The sequence below is a fragment of the Daucus carota genome, chromosome 2, assembly GCF_001625215.2.
Source record: "Daucus carota subsp. sativus chromosome 2, DH1 v3.0, whole genome shotgun sequence".
Lineage (NCBI taxonomy): Eukaryota > Viridiplantae > Streptophyta > Magnoliopsida > Apiales > Apiaceae > Daucus > Daucus carota.
In genome coordinates this window covers 47,747,311-47,764,132 of record NC_030382.2, presented here as the reverse complement: position 1 = coordinate 47,764,132, position 16,822 = coordinate 47,747,311, and the positions used below count along the sequence as shown (strand labels likewise).

Here is a 16,822-nt window from a genome sequence, read left to right as displayed (position 1 = left end):
TTAAAAGCCACACATTCACCCATTTCATTTCGCTCTAAAAGAATTACTGTACACAACATAGGCTGTATCTATACGTAACTCATACTATAACCCTATTCTCTCTCTTCTCTCTTCGTAATTAAATTACAGATTATTAACGTAAATAGTTGCAGTTACTGTTACTGTAATATTTACTGTCTGTGTTTATGAGGCCTTGATTCACTGTGCTTAGTTTCAATCTTTTCTTTCATTCTGTGTCAATAATTTCAAATGAAGAAAACTAGAAAAGAATATATTAAAAGGCTAGATATATATTAAAATATTAGAAACGTATCTATATATAGGTTGACAGGAGATTTGGAGGGACCAAACATTTCTTCCTTTTTACAGTCCTACTTGCTTGCTTATTATAAAGCCCGTGCTGCCTGGTTTATTTTGTGGACAATCAATAAAAGTGTTGGTGACCCAGATCAAGATTTCTCAAGATTTTAAATGGGTATGTCTCTGTTTAGATCTTTCTTATTTCTTTTGCGTTCTTGAATTTTTGGTATTTGAACAGTTTTTTTGTACTTTTTTTTAATGGTGTAGACTTTTAATTCTGCTGCAAAATGTTTGTTAAATTCTGTTAAAGCTTGATTTTTTCACAGTTTTTGAGTAGTTGGGGGTGTCAAATCTAATGATTTGTTATGGTACGTGTGGTTTTAATGGTTTGGTTATGCTTTGCTTTGTGTCTTAAAAATGTCTGGTGGGCTTTGATTTTACATACATGGCTACATACACCCCCACATAAAACAGAGGGCCAACACTCTTTTTGGTAGATTAGCTTGTTCCTAATTGGCCAGATTCTGCTGTTCCTCTTTCAAATCTTCATGATTGGTCAGTTTCATTTTCATCATGTTTTTCTCAACTTATTCCACACTTCTTGTTAGTCATTTGCTTATTTTTTAAGTGATTGGTGATAGTGATTGTGTATAAAGCCTATTTTTTAATGGTTAGTCCTTGTATCTGTGTTTGTTTCCTCAGAGAACTGTACAAGCTTTTCACAAAACATGGATGATGAATATGAGAAACTTATCCGAAGGATGAATCCACCAAGGTAGCTAGAATCTTCTTTTTTGTTGTTCTTATAGTTTTTGTGTGTATGACATAACCTCAAAACACACTCAAATTTGCACCTTGTTGTATTTGCAGGGTTGTGATTGATAATGATTCTTGCAAAGGTGCTACTGTTATTCAGGTTTGTGTTGTTTTAGGCATATTTGTGTACCCTTTTGTCATTAATGGAGTTTTCTTGTTTGTTTATTTTTGGTACTTATTATATATCATATTTGTACAGGTGGATAGTGCTAATGAGCATGGCATACTTTTGGAAGTTGTTCAAATTCTTACTGATTTAAATCTTACCATTAGAAAAGCTTACATATCTTCTGATGGAGGGTGGTTTATGGATGGTATTTCCCGAAATTTTCCTATTTTTAGTCTGGATATGGTATTATAATTGCTATGGTTTGTGTCTTATATTCTTTTTTCTTTTATAATATGGGCAGTGTTCAATGTTACTGATCATGATGGGAACAAAATCACAGATGTTGAGGTTTTGGATTATATTCACAAGGTGAGCTGTTTTCCAATCTTGTTTTACATGTCTCATTTTATGAATGAACCTTTCTGATTGCTTTGAGTTTATTATCAGGCTCTTGGACCAGATTCGGATTTTGCCTATTCTGTGAGAAGATCTGTGGGGGTTAAATCTACAATGGACCACACTGCAATTGAATTAATAGGATGTGATAGGCCGGGACTACTCTCTGAGGTGAGTGCTGTTCTTACCCACCTCAAGTGTAATGTGGTAAGTGCTGAGGTGTGGACCCATAATACTCGGGCTGCAGCTGTGATGCAAGTGACCGATGAAGAAACTGGTGCAGCGATTAATGATTCAGAGAGGTTATCGGTTATTAAGAAATTGATGAGTAATGTTCTTAATGGTAGCAACAAATCAAGGAAAGCTAAAACTGTAGTCTCTCATGGGGTCACCCATACCGAAAGAAGGCTTCACCAGATGATGTTTGCTGATCGGGACTATGAGCGAAATATTGATGAAGCGTCTGAAGATAAGTTAAGGCCAGAGGTGAATGTTGTTAATTGGTATGACAAAGATTACTCAGTGGTCACAATCCGGTGCAAAGATAGGCCTAAACTTATCTTTGATGCTATCTGCACTTTAACAGACATGCAGTATGTAGTTTTTCATGGCAATGTGGACGCTTCAGGGCCTGAGGCTCACCAGGTTTGTCATTTGGACTGGATTATTGTGTATATATGCATATTTTTTATCAAATTTCTAAAAGGCTTAGACAGCCTTTCTCTTTTATATATGAAAACTGATTTAAGTTTCATGAATAGGAATACTGTATCAGACATATAGATGGATCCCCTGTTAAATCTGAAGCAGAAAGACAAAGGGTGGTTCAATGTCTTGAAGCAGCAATTGAAAGAAGGGTGTCTGAGGTGAGTCTGCAATGGTTTATATATACTTCTGATTTAGTTAATGCACCGCACCCTCTTTTTAGCTAATTATATCCTTTTATCAGTGTTGAAGGGATCAAAGTTATGGTGTTTCATCATCTTATTATATCGCTTTCAGCCATCTATTTTCGTTCGTTATTCTGTTTATAACGTAATAATATTTATTATCTTATTGTTATGATGCTAAGTTGCTAACTAAATATATCATTACTATCATCATCAACAGCAAACAAATAATATTAGCAAATGAGCACGACGTTGGCTTCTTACATTGTCTTTTTATAGGGAAGACTTCTTGCATTTTTCTTGACAAGTCTATTATTCAATTCAGGGGTTGAAGCTAGAATTATGCACAACGGACAGAGTTGGGCTGCTTTCTGATGTCACTAGGATCTTCCGAGAAAATAGCCTCACTGTCACCAGAGCAGAAGTTGCAACTAGGGGAGGGAAGGCTATTAATACATTTTATGTTCGTGGTGCATCCGGGTATCCTGTTGATACCAAGATTATTGACTCCATCCGGCAATCAATTGGACAGACAATACTAAAAGTAAAAGGCAGCCCTGATGAGCTAAATCAAGCCACGCAAGAATCTCCTACCAGGTTCCTCTTTGGTGGTCTTTTCAAGTCAAGATCTTTCTGCAATTTTGGCTTGGTTAGATCATACTCCTAAGGTTACTTATAATTGTGCACTCGATGTAAATAGAAAGCCTATTGTTGCACTTCTAGCACATTTACAATCTTATTAGGACTTAGTCTCAGGAAGCAGGAAGCAGGAAGCCTTAGATTGTTATCTAGTGCTTGTACATATTATCAGTTCTGCGTTTTAGTCTGAAAGTGTTAGGATGTGTTCAATGCGACCGTTGAATGCATAATAGGCGGAAAGAATTAGTTTGATTCAAGGCTAGCAACTAAGAGTGAACGATTTGTATATACTAATATCATTCCACCTTGTTTTATGGTATTGTCTCTGATGGTGGCAAGACGGGTTTTAAGAGTCGAACTCAAAATCTTTCAAGTATCTTCCAAACTGTAGGAGTATCATACACATTGGTAAATGTCAAGTACAATACCTAGTTGAAACTATCTTGATGTAAATTCAAGACATCATAATCAAGCATCACTATTGTTATACTTCCTCAGGTTTGTCTGAGCAAGTATCAAGAACTCATATATTAACAAGTCAAATGTATGTGATTACAAATCAGAGCTAAGAATCTGTTGTGAGTTTCATTTCCTTTAGGCAGATAATAGTTAAATTGGCCAAAAGTGATGTTAGTTCAAGTAAATAGACTATTCTTTTGCCATTAGGAAATATAGAAATGGTGGAACATTCTTGATACAAAAAGTAGTTGAGCCTAAATGTGGAAAGCAATCTAATCAAATGTTCTTTTGAATACATTACATGATGGTAGCATAGTGCTCTGTTTTAAAACAATGAAAACAGCAATATGTGGAAAGGAAAACTTTTGCTGAAAGATCTATCTTTTTCTAAATCCAATCCAGTGCCATCCCACATTCCCACTCATCATCATCTATATCCATATCCACATTCCACACACACATCAATTTTCTCACATTTATTATTAGCTCTATTATCACTGGTTGGTGGCTTGGTAGGGTTTTGGGGAGGGGGGGTGGGAGCTTGCCACGTGAATTGTTATTCCAGCTCAGATGAATGTCGAGCATATCACCATCCTACTTTCGAGTCAGAAATACCGGTGCAAATCCCATATGGAATCAGTACTTCGAGTTTTATAGTATACTATATTCCCTCCGTTCTACAAATTTCTTTACGTTAGTTTTTGACATGTATTTAAAGACTCTTATAACGTAGACTTACATTATATATATATATATATATATATATATATATATTTTTTGAAGTTTAAACTATTATTCAAACAAAGAAAAAAAAAATTAAATATACGTTATTGGACTATAATTTACGAGAGTCTTAAAATAAGTACAAATAGTGTACGTAAACTTCCTGCGCGGGACGGGTCACTGGGGAGTATGATTGCCTACAATTAAAGGTAGTCATGATAAAGTCATAACCATGCAAACGGGAAGATCAATGATACTAGTAGTTTTTTCTCCAGTGTAGTTCAATTCAGTGAAAGTATATTACCATACATCTGGAATCTCCGACTTGATTTCAGCAGTACCGGTCCAAAATTACAGTAATATTTCCTCTCATAAAAACCCATATCCCAAGAGAGAAAAGTGTGGGGAAGTTTGGATTTGCACAGAACCGCATAGATTTAATCTTTGTTTGGACTAGTCAAAACTATTACTTAAAGTACATGTGTTGGCCTGTTGGGAGATGCTTCTAATAAGTTACTTATGTGGAGTAAAGTTAGGCTTTCTGTCTGTACATCAAGTGGCTATATATTTTGTACATATTTCGTACAAGAAACTTTGTCTAGTTTGTACCACCTTTCTTTTCACTCAACAGGTTTTCGATAAGAAAATATGAGTACTACTCTACGGAGTTCTTTCACAAGAAAATGTAAATTGTATAGCAACTCCAAAATTTTATGTTATAATTTAAAATCCGGTCCGAATCACGGTAAATAACATAAATTATGTAAATTAGGGTTTGAAGTGTTAATATATGTGACTTTAAATCGTGAATCACCGCTACTTGTAAAAATTAAGATTTATAATGTCAAGATATAGCGTGTCGATGGGGTGACTCTTCACGATAAGTTGTGCATTCTTTGTCATATTAAAAGCATAGTACTCCGAGGCATTCTATTAAACTGCAGGCATATATAGAATAAAAGGTAGTTGTAAATTTAAAATACGGTGAAAGTGAAATAATGGACATGGATTCATGGAGTAGTGATTAAGAAAGAAAAGGGGCATGTGCAGCTTCTGTTCATGTCACTGATAACTTTGCAGTATTTAGTGATTCCTCAGTCACATGAACATGTTATGTGTCTTGTTGGCTTTTAGCAATGGAGCAGCCCACCTTGCCTGAATGATGGATAAATGCAGTGTCATTCGTTATGGTTACTGACCATGTACCAGAGAAGTCTAATTTTAAATACAATATATGATTATTGTTACTCCCTCTATCCCTCTCATTTTTTTACAGTTATGATGTCCCTCTCATTTTTTTACGTTATTATAAATAGTAAATTTTAACATTATTACACCCACTATTTTCTTCTACTATCTCATATTTAACAATAAAAACTACTATTACAACCGCTACTTTCCTCTACTATCACATATCTATTATTAAATATCGATAGGTCCTACCACTTTACCCACTTTTCATCTAACTTTACTATTTTTTATACATTGTAAGATATTAAATATTAATAGGTACCACCACTTTACCCACTTTTCATCTAATCTTACTACTAGTATTTTTTATACATTGTCATGATGATATCTGTGTCCCCTGAGGGGATGGAGGGAGTATATTACAGTACTAAAAAGTATTTTTACATGCATATCACTTGCGTTCCGATACTAATCTTATTTAATATTGTAAAATTTAACCAACATCGATTACTATTCATTTATCTTTATTATATTATATAATTACATGTTTTTATTCTTACACTATGTTCATTACACAATTGCTTATTTTTATTTATTATGCCGCTTTGTTGTTCTTGTCCTCAGATTGTTTATTATATAATTCTTATTTTTTATTAAGCTGTTCGTTTAATTTGAAAAAGACTTTTCCAAATGTTTAATTGTAACATATATAAAATCCTAAAAAAAAGTTCAAATATTAAGACTTTCTTGTTGTGCTCATCAACATTCTCATCCTTGTCTTCTTTTTTTAAGATGCCATCTATCACAGCAATTCCAGTTGATTTAAGTAGGAGATCGAAGGATTCAATAGAAAAACAGTCCGTGAACATATAATTTTTTGGACATCCAATCTTGCAATTTTTTCAGTTATCACCACATCCAATGGACTACCCTAGTCCTATTTTGGTCAAGTAAATTCATCAAGCACTTGGTGATAACATGAACAATATAATAATTTTTTATTACGTTTAAACGCGGACGTAGAAAGTTCTCCATCATCCAATGTTTCTTATATGATTGAAGAGTCATTTAAATTCTTATATTGCGGTATACTACAAAAATTATAATATTATAAGGATATTTTGACATTTTGGTCAATTTTAAGTTATGTATATTTATGTGCATAACTGGTATTCATTATTTTCTATTCATTATCTTTTTATATATAAATTTAATTTATGTTATTAAGTAATATTAAATTTTCAAATTTTCAAATTTAATTTGTAGGATAATATAGAACTAGTAATACAAACTCACGTAGAGCAACATGATTATTATTGGATATAATATCTTTAATTAGATCTAACTTAAAAATCTTTAATATATGTATATATTTATGGGTTAATGGACCATATATGATTTATGGAATTTAATGTATTTTATCTAATCTTGAATTTATGCGGATTCTTGATAAAATTTTACAAAGTTGATATTGAGTTAAACTTAATCCTTCAAAATCACATAAATTTTGCTGGGATTTCTAAAATCTTAAAATATATTGAACATTATCACAAAATTTTTCATTTTATAAAGTATTCGAATAGCATTACATTTCAATGATTTCTAATAATCCTAGTTTAACACCATCACATTTTTAAGCATAATTCGAAATCTTGATTGCATATCCCAAGATTTTGTAATAATTTAAAATCTTAATTAAATATTTTAAAATTTTAATGTATTTTTTAAATTCAGATTAAATATATTTGAATTTCATAAATAAAAGAAATTATCAAATATGACCATTCTGGAAAATAAAAGTGATTTACCACAATCTATTGAAATTGGAAGGTGTTTCTTAGTTTAAGTATTATTTTGTGTACCTTACACGCGCGTCAGGGAATTTTTTGAAAATAAATTTTTTTTATTCACTCTATTCTAAATTAATAATCGTTTGATTTTTGACACGTAATTTATGATCTAAAAATGTATATTTTTATATATTACCTTTGTAAAAGAATATAGATCTTAAACTTTTATTTAGATTAAAAAAATTATATTTTTTAACATCTTAAATTATATTACATACAAAATATCAAAATGTTTATTATTTTGAAATGCAGAGGTTGTTTGATTTGGGTGGAGGGAAGATGCGTAACCTCAACTGTATATAAAGCAGAAAATATTAGATATATTAGTTTATTTCAGTATACATTTAGAATATTTTTCTAGAAAGACGGGAATATTTTATCAAGTAAATATCAACGAAAAAAATCGTTGTCTTTGTGGAACACTGTTAAGAGGTCTTTATGTATAATTATATTATTTAAAATTATACCTAATAATTTTAGAGATTTTACAAATATAACTACTCCAATTTACATAATATCTAAATAATGTCATTGGATGTCAACTAGATACCATGTAGATAATTTAGCTGATGGTTCTGGTCCTTTGGAGATGTTGTAATTGATAAAACACTAAAACTTAAACGAGACCAATTCAATAAAGTAAAATTACACTTGACTTGATGACTTCAGATAATATAGGCAAGGCTCAAGTCGAGAACCCAAACACGGCCTTAGTATCTGTTGTGAAATCTCCTCGTACGCATGTATGGTTCTATTCGTTGACCGCACGCGATTTAATCTCCAGGTAATTGCAGTTTATTTTCACTTCTATTTGTTCTTTTCTCGTAAATCTAACCCCCAATTGATTGAATTTTGTTGCTTGATTCTCACTTCGTAAGTACGAGTTTTTCTTTTTTAGGGTTTTTGAATTCACCGTTTTGTTTATTGGGTAGTTCGTTGTTGTATGTAATTATAATCTATGTTAATTCTATTGGGTTGTATGTATCTCGGGGTCTTCAGCTTTAGTTACAGCTTCAGTAGAGTATTAGTGTATGTAGTAGACTTATATGATCAATTGAGAATTGTTTTAATTCAATTGGGAGCTAATGGGTACCTTAATTGTGTTTTTGATTAGAATTGGGGGGGATTAGAATTGATGTGTTGTTAATATTGAAGCTGGGTTCTGTTTATGTTGTGTTGTTTTGTCTTATTGATATATGTTTTTTTTAATGGTGTAGTCGTGGCAAATGAATGGAAAAGGGAAGACTCTTAGAGCGTGTCAAAAGAAGGGGAAATCGAGTAATGTTGTTGTAATAGACATAGATAGTGATAACTGTGGTGATGATATATTTGTCGACGCTCCTGAATATTTACCGGGTTCTAGTTCTAATGGTGTAAGAAGGGATGGAAAAGGTTCACTTGAAAGTGTGATTTGCATTGATGATGAGGATGATGATGAAAATACTGGAAGCAATAATTTAGATAAGGGTAGGTATGTTCAGAATAATACTCCGGTAAAGTTATCAAAGTGCAAAAGGACTTACTCTGGTCCGTCAGCAAGTAATCGTTATGGTTGGACTACAGATACTGAGAGCGTCTCATCCGATGATGATGATGATTGTGATAGTGACTTGGAGTTTGAGGGTTCCTCTGGAAAGCTCAAGCGAGATTGGGAAAAGGCTTTTATGAGGAGGCAAAACGAATCTTTTGGTGGCGTTGATCAGGCTGGTACTAGTTTTGTTTATGATAGTCACCAAGATAATGGAGCAGGAGAATATACAGTGAGATATAGTGATGGCTCTGAATCGACAAACTATACTAGTCACGAGGAAGGGGATAGATCTCCCTCAATTCCAATGGACAATGGCAAGTCCGAAAGCATTTTCTGTAAAAATACTGGCGAAACTTCAACCTTGAATAGGGCAGATAATGTATGTAATGATGAGTCTTTCGCGAGTGATCATTATGGTACGTCACACCTCTTTACCGATAATCAGCATACTGGAATTGACATGGACAATAAAAAAGATGGTTCACTGCCAGAGATAAATGATGTTGGAAATGGTCAATCTTTTATGGATGAAAGTAATGGTTCTGTGTTTTTTAACCGTGAAATGCTCAAGGAGACGGATGAGTATAGGCGCTCGGTACAGGAAGAGTTGGAAGCTAGGCAAAGAGAACTACAGATTCAGGTATGTTGTTTATATGGTCTTTTGTGAAGGTGCTGTATACCTATGTTTGCGTCTTGTTTTTTTTTTTAGTTGGCGAGGTTATCTTCTTTATGCCTGCACTTCTGCGGCCTAACAGACATATGAGGTTGGGTAGGATATTTTTTTTCCCAATATAGCTTGTATCTTCTTCACTATATCTTGCCTGGAGTATTAATGCAAATGATTATACAGTTGAAAGTATGTTAGTCTAAACCAAAGGAAGCCAGAGCTCGCTAATGTACGGCCTTGCAATCTGCATCATAACCGTAATATGATAGCATATTTGTAGAACTACTCTAGTGATCTACAAACTGGTGCATTGGAACATTTATATAAGTTGTGTATATTGTTGTTATATTTATAAGGGGCTGTTCTCAAGAATTATTAGCCCTGAGTAACTTAATAACTACAAATCTTAGCTGTTCATTTTCGGATATACGAATATGCATGTGATGAGGAACAGAACGAGAACAAATATAAAAGGAGTCTTTTATTAGTAAATAGTTTAATCTTATTTTGTGTTTGGAAATTAGTGTACTTATTTATTTAATTATATATGTGGGGCTTGTAGTTTACTAGTTAAGTAGTTCATTTATAATAAAGGCCAACTGATAATGGGTATTAGTCCATAAGGTATTTTATTCTCTATATAAGATCCAATCCTCGCATATCATATTACACTTGGTTATAATAATGTAATTGAATACTGAATTGGGTCTCATACATGGGTTCTATCTGTGACTGACTTTTCTCCTTTCTGTTGTTGGGAAACCCTTGGGGTAGTGGGTGTTCAGCGGTTCATCCCCCAAGATTCATTGTTATTCTTGTTTTTATTCATTATCACAGATTCTACAAGTTGCATCTGCACATGACTGACTATTCATGCACTCTTTAATTTCTATTCATTAACTTATCAACATATTCAGTTTCTTTAAATGAATATTAAACCTTTACTTTTTATTTTAAATACTTGAGTCTTACATATAAGAATGTTTGGTGTTAGACGTGAAATACAGAACAGTAAAAAAGAATATATTATGTTAATAAAAAAATTTCTGAACACGTAGAACTAACTTTAGAAATAGATACACAGAGCACACTTAAAAAAAAAAAATTACCCTTAAAATATGTAAAAAGAACACGAGAAATATTGTTCTATAAAAAAATATGTATACTAAAAATTATTGTTCTATCCCGAGCACACATAATAATATAGAAACATAAAAAAGTATGTTAAATTTAATTATAGAATATACTTCAATACAGAACATTAGAATACTATATTTTTGTTAGTAAACAAACATTTTTCGCTCGCTTACAAATGCTACATTTTTCTATAATACTATGTACGTGAAAATATAATGAACATTTTTAATTTTCATAGAATAATATCCATAACATTATGTTTTGTATATATATTTCTCTTATATAATATTTATTATTATGTATGTATAACCTAGGAAGCATGAGTGCGGGTGCGTGATACGAAGATACGGGAATTCGATAAAATAAAAAATATGGGGATATGGGTGCGGGGGAACACGACAAATATTAAAAATATTTTATGTGTGTGTGTGTGTGTGTGTGTGTGTGTGTATTACATACATTCACCAATTATGCAAGTAAACATGAGTGCAGAGATTTACAACCTATATAAACACACGAGCTAATAATATATACAACTCATACACACACAAAGATATATTATTTTGTTTATTTTGACGAATTAACCTTTTTTAATTGTGTAAATTAAAGTTCTTTTTTTAAAAAAGTTGCTAGAAATTACGAAAATTGCCATTCTGACGTATCCCCACACCCCATCTACGTATCCCCGTCTCAGACGTCACCGATACGCCACGTGGCTTATCCCGTACACACCCCGCCGCACCCCCGCACTGCGAAGTATCCCATACGCAGTTCTTCCCCGCTTTCTAGTAGAGAACATAATTACCTTATAATTTTTTTACTGTTTTCGAAGGAATATATGTTCTATTTCTTTCATCACTTAATTTTTTTTATGAATGATATTTGTTCAATAATGTTCCACGAATTTACAATTTACTGAACTTGTATATAATGTATTATTTATTAAGAGAACAATTTTTGGTATATAATTTTTACAGTGTGTTTTCTTATAATTTCCAAATGCATCTCTTATTTATGAAATAACTTAAGATTTTAATGAAACAAATGCAGTTTGTCAAAGATTGTGTGCTGTATAATGTTATTTTTGATGGGGTAACAATGTGTTTTAGGTATAAACAGCGCTCTATTCCTTGAATTATAATCTAATGGTTAGGATTGGAAGTTACTTAGTTACCCATATAAAGATTTCCACTATGACACTCTATATATATGCAATTGATTAAACAACAAATCATCAAATAAACACACACACACGTATAGGTGTAGATAATGATGATGTGGTGTGTGTGTGTGTGTGTATACATATATCTGTATCTATATATCTATATCTATATACACACACAACATATCATCATTATCCACGCCTCTACTGAAGGCAAAGGTGAGGCCTTCACCGCCACCATCTACCACTATAACTTGTCTCTGCCGTTTTTCACCACTACCACACAATCATATAACTCTTCTCATCACTTGTAGCCACCACAGACCTTGTACTACCATCATTTATCATGGACGATCGACTACCACTAGCTATAATAAGTAGATTTACTAATTTTTAAAAAGTAAAAATTGATGATTTTGTATATACTCCCTCAGTTCCATAATTTTTGTCATGTTTACTTCTGCACAAATTCGAATATATAAAAAAAAAATAGTATTTATACATAATATTTTTTTTTTGAATAAAAGTTTGGATCTTTTTCAATTTCTTAAAAAAAAAAGAAAATTTCAAAAATACGATGTGCAAGTAAGTATTTTTTATGTTAAAATGTGTGAAAAAATCAACTGCTATAGGACAGAGGGAGTATGAATTAGTACTTGATGGTATAAACAAGTGATTTTTGTAGTCATAAACAATAATTAAAAATTGGTCTGGGATTGAATTCTAGTTTCTATAGTGATCTGAATTATGGTGAATTAAGACCATATATATACTGACATATATAAGTCTCTAGATCTGGCCTGGCCTGGGGTCTGAAAGTACATACGCGTCATTGCTTTCTTAGGTCTACCTGTATATAAGGTGAAATTCTGCTTATACCCAGAAAAGATAACTTTTGCAACCTTGTTCAGTTCCCAATTTTCTCCATGACATATAATCGCGGCTTTGTTTTGTTTGCAACCTTTTTCAGTTCCCAATTTTCTCAATGACATATGCTCGCATCTTTGTTTTGTTTTTTTGTTACTATTTTGCATGCTATATGTTGGCCATTTCGCAGTTTGTTGGCTATAATAAGTTCAGTGCAAGTAAAAGTTTGTGAAGTCTATGTTAAGCATACATTTCATCATTTAAGAGACTGTTTTTTTTCCTTTTTACAGGCTGAAGAAGCGCAACGGTTAAAGCGATTGGAGAAAAGGAAAAAGGCAGCAGCTATGCGCTTGTTAGATATGGAGAAGAGGCAAAAGCTACGTGTGGAAGAAATACGTAATACTCAAAAGAAGGTCTCTCCTCTCTCTATAAATTTCCTCTTCTATGATTTCTCTGTTGTGAGAAATCCAAGTGCCGAGCTGTTCACTTTGGCTATAACAAAATCATTTTCATTTCTAAATCAGGACGAGGAGAACTTGAATCTGAAAGAACAAATCCGGACGAGAGTTAGGAAGGACCTTGATAGACTGGAAGCAGCTTGCCATGATATGGAATCAATTCTGCGTGGGCTGGGTATCAATGTGAATGGTGTAAATGGGGTAAGTGGACACTTCCAGTATGATGCATTATTTGCTAATACAATGCATGTGAAAGCCTGTTCCCTACATTTTGGTGTGATTTTACTCAAAATTTCCCAATTAATTTTGGAAAAGGATACATGTTTTCTCCCTTCTGTTATGCCAAAATAAGTTAAGTAAACTTACGCATCTTAATTGCCACCCCTGAATGTAAAATAATCAAAAATATTATGTGATAGATCTTGAGAACGGGCTGTTATTGGAAAAGTTTTATTAAGGTTGCATTATAATTATCTGACTTGGAAATAAGTGGGTGGAAGTCGTTACAGGTTAGGTGGTTTTCGTGAGATATATTATTGAAAGGGTAAAGCAAAGTTGGATTATTTTCATGTACCTTTGAGAAAGAATTATCATACTTCTTTGAGTTCTTTGTCCTCATCCTACTGTCTCTAGATGTAAAACCATGAAAAAAGACCATTTCTAAAACAATAGGACAACTAGTAGAAGGGGCTGTTAAATAGAAAAAGGTTATATTGAATGATTTACATCATAGTCAAAGCATTTATACTACGTGTTAGTTACGTTACTCAAGTTTTCTGTACCCTCCTTTGCCCAAGTTTTCAATAATGCATGCAGCCATCATATATTGATTGTGAAGGCAAGGAGTCTACATTAGTTACTAAAACCATTTTCCTTTTTTTGGTTGCTAAATCACTAAAACCATATTCATGCTGCACGTTAGTTCCTTTGCTCAAGTTTCCTACCATGTGTTGATGGAAACAAACATAACAATGTTTTATTATTACTTATGAAGGTAAGAAACCTGTTAGTTAATTATAGGAATAGATATTCAAAAACATTAAATGGAATGTTTTGTGAACTTGTCTCGTGAACCACTCCTGAGCATTACTCACGAGTGAATTCATTTTTGCTGATCTTAAATGTAAAAAGCTATCTGGATGTAAAATAATATAAAATTTTCAAAATAATTACTTAAGATTTAGAGATTATGCTGCATATTACGATACACTTGCCCTGTTACGTAATCAAATTTGCTCCACTCTTTGTGGTTATTTTGCTTTCCACATATTACAATGTATGTTTGGCTGTACAATGCACTAAACTTCAATACCTGTTTCAGGTACATGTTGCTTTCAAAAGAGCGTTGCTAACTTTTCACCCCGATCGAGCTTCACAGTCTGACATTCGTAAACAAGTTGAGGCTGAGGAAAAATTTAAGCTTGTAACCCGCATGAAAGAAAAATATTTGTCAACTTTAACTTGTAAACCACCAGCGTAATATTGCTTGTATACCCTCATATTAACATATAGGTGTTTTTTGGTTGAGTTGCATAGCATGTTTTATTTCCCGGGGTTAGTATTGTGTCACATAGAAGCTTGTTCTGTATCTACCCCCCACCCCCACCCCACCTAGATTAGTCAATCATTGTAAAGAAATCTATAAAATTCAAGGTAAAAGATCATAGACAGTTGTTTTTTCTTTGCCTGGCTTTCATGTGTGAGTTTCTAGTATCAAGTCAACTGTCTACTTATCAGCTTCTCCTCCTATTATATATAAGATATATTTGAATTATCGGTGATATGTTAATTTGGATGTCTTCTTACCTCAGCAGTTGGTCACCAATGATTATTGCCTTACATATGTGTTGTTGTTTGGTTCTCTTCATAGTCAGCTGCCTTGAGGTCTTGATGCAAAATTCTTAGCTCTGTGTGGAGCAATCTTTTCAATTGGAAGATGCAAACTACGGTCCATTGTTTTTTTCCCTTCATATACACAATCTTTTGTATTAAAGCAGTTTAGTGTGCAACTAAAATAGAAGCAACAAGATGAATAATTCGGTAGTGCTAATAGTCCAGCTAGCGAACTTCTAAATAACCTGAATGATACTATAGGCTGTGTTATTCCCCTAATCCATTAATCCATTAAACATATGAGGTTTTGTAAACTCTTTACCAGAAGCCTCTCCCCGTAGACAAACGCACAAACATGATTAATATCTTCTGTACTGACATTACAAGCACATGTTGAGAAAGAGTCACATGATGCACATAACGTTAAAATCTTCACTTTTGGAGGAATATGCATATCAGATAGATTGCCAAATTTTCTTCTAAAAACATCAGCAGCAGAACAAGGACTGCACATGCCATTGCATTGACGTCAGAGATGTAAAGCAGATACTGTAATCCCATGTAGTATTAATTGTTTTGCATAAACTTTATTTTTTGGACTGATTTGCAAGACGCATATCTACAATTTCGATCGAGTGCATTTCATTATCTATACTTTTGATAATTGCATATCGGATCCTTTACATGTTTATTTTCATCTACTACCTTCTCCCACCTGCCTTTACTAAACCCAACCCATTTTTTTAATAAAATTGCTTGTTTATATGTTCATATGCAATATCACCTCCTTTAATAATAAAGTTCCATAAAAACAAGAAAACTACCTCCGACCCAAGATTCGTAAAACCTGATCCGACCCACTCTTTATTGAATCGTCTTTCACAACTATTTGGGATATTCAAGGTGACCCACAACCCAATAACCGGTTACCCGAGCTCTTAATTGTGAAAGATTTAAAAAAAAATGTGATGAATTATACGAAGTTTTCGTTTTAGATGGTTTTTTTTTTTTTTGATGGACGTTTTAGATGTTAATGATAATGTTGGTCATGTAAAATTTCTAAATTTAAAATTTTTAGAATTGGGTTGTTTTTAGTTGTGAAAAAAAAAATTGTGCTATTTTATCATGGGGGTGTTGGATAGGAGGATGAAAATAGGGTATTGGGAAATAGTAGTAGTGGAGTTGGGAAGCTTAGGATTAGGGTTTTGAATCAAAAAAGTAAAAACTATTGTACTTGAATTTGATTTTAACGGTGAAAATAGATGGAAGTTAATAGAGTCTAGTAAGCAAACATGTCAAGAGATGTTATATATAATTGCATAAAATTTAGGTATAAATCGAAAGTACTTGAAAGGATGCGTTTTACAAATTAGTCATTTGCCAATATTTCAGTCACTAATATATACTCCCTCCGTCCCACAATACATGTCTCTTTTGGAAAAAAATTTTGTCCCACAATACATGTCTACTTTTAGTTTCCAATGCAAATATATTGCAAATATTTCAAAATTACCCTTCTTGAAAGTTGTATAACAATTAATGGAGGTTGAATAAGAGTCTACATTCATGCATTTATTAGGGGTAGAGGTGAGAAAATTTTATCTAATCAATGCTTTCTTAATATGCGTAATTTTTTCAAAAGAGACATGTATTGTGGGACGGAGGGAGTAGTATAGATTAGATGACTCGTTTTCTGACAGGACAATACTCTAAGCACCCAATTCAACATAAATTTATTAAAATAATATTAAGAAAATTAAACTCCAATACTCGATTACGTCGGGCTTTAGGGCT

The 16,822-nt window shown here is 32.8% G+C and overlaps 2 protein-coding genes across 4 annotated transcripts; both read left to right on the top strand.

Moving 5' to 3' along the window:
* Positions 1 to 334: 334 nt before the first annotated feature.
* LOC108207675 (ACT domain-containing protein ACR4) lies at positions 335 to 3,464 on the top strand. Of its 2 annotated transcripts, none has more exons than XM_064087878.1 (8): positions 335 to 475; positions 1,003 to 1,075; positions 1,171 to 1,216; positions 1,316 to 1,430; positions 1,527 to 1,594; positions 1,673 to 2,266; positions 2,383 to 2,487; positions 2,837 to 3,464. In XM_064087878.1, exons 1-8 carry the CDS (start codon positions 472 to 474, stop codon positions 3,176 to 3,178), a joined length of 1,347 nt encoding a protein of 448 aa, XP_063943948.1. In that variant the 5' UTR covers positions 335 to 471; the 3' UTR covers positions 3,179 to 3,464. The 2 variants fall into 2 exon arrangements, with proteins under 2 accessions (XP_063943948.1, XP_063943947.1); XM_064087877.1 differs by lacking the exon at positions 335 to 475 and adding an exon at positions 722 to 855 and having other exon boundaries at positions 2,837 to 3,407.
* Positions 3,465 to 7,998: 4,534 nt separating this feature from the next.
* LOC108205815 (uncharacterized) lies at positions 7,999 to 14,878 on the top strand. Of its 2 annotated transcripts, none has more exons than XM_017375899.2 (5): positions 7,999 to 8,157; positions 8,591 to 9,544; positions 13,028 to 13,150; positions 13,262 to 13,396; positions 14,517 to 14,878. In XM_017375899.2, the coding sequence occupies exons 1-5, from the start codon at positions 8,119 to 8,121 to the stop codon at positions 14,673 to 14,675; spliced, it is 1,410 nt and encodes a 469-aa protein (XP_017231388.1). In that variant the 5' UTR covers positions 7,999 to 8,118; the 3' UTR covers positions 14,676 to 14,878. The 2 variants fall into 2 exon arrangements, with proteins under 2 accessions (XP_017231388.1, XP_017231389.1); XM_017375900.2 differs by having other exon boundaries at positions 8,156 to 8,246.
* The last annotated feature ends 1,944 nt before the right edge of the window (positions 14,879 to 16,822 follow it).

Coding starts and splice junctions, on each gene's coding strand:
- LOC108207675 (XM_064087877.1), top strand. Junction 1,431..1,526: donor TGGAGGGTGGTTTATGGATG/GTATTTCCCGAA, acceptor TAATATGGGCAG/TGTTCAATGTTACTGATCAT. Junction 2,267..2,382: donor CAGGGCCTGAGGCTCACCAG/GTTTGTCATTTG, acceptor TTTCATGAATAG/GAATACTGTATCAGACATAT.
- LOC108205815 (XM_017375899.2), top strand. CDS start 8,119: ATGGTTCTATTCGTTGACCGCACGCGATTTAATCTCCAG. Junction 13,151..13,261: donor TACGTAATACTCAAAAGAAG/GTCTCTCCTCTC, acceptor TTTCTAAATCAG/GACGAGGAGAACTTGAATCT. Junction 13,397..14,516: donor ATGTGAATGGTGTAAATGGG/GTAAGTGGACAC, acceptor TACCTGTTTCAG/GTACATGTTGCTTTCAAAAG.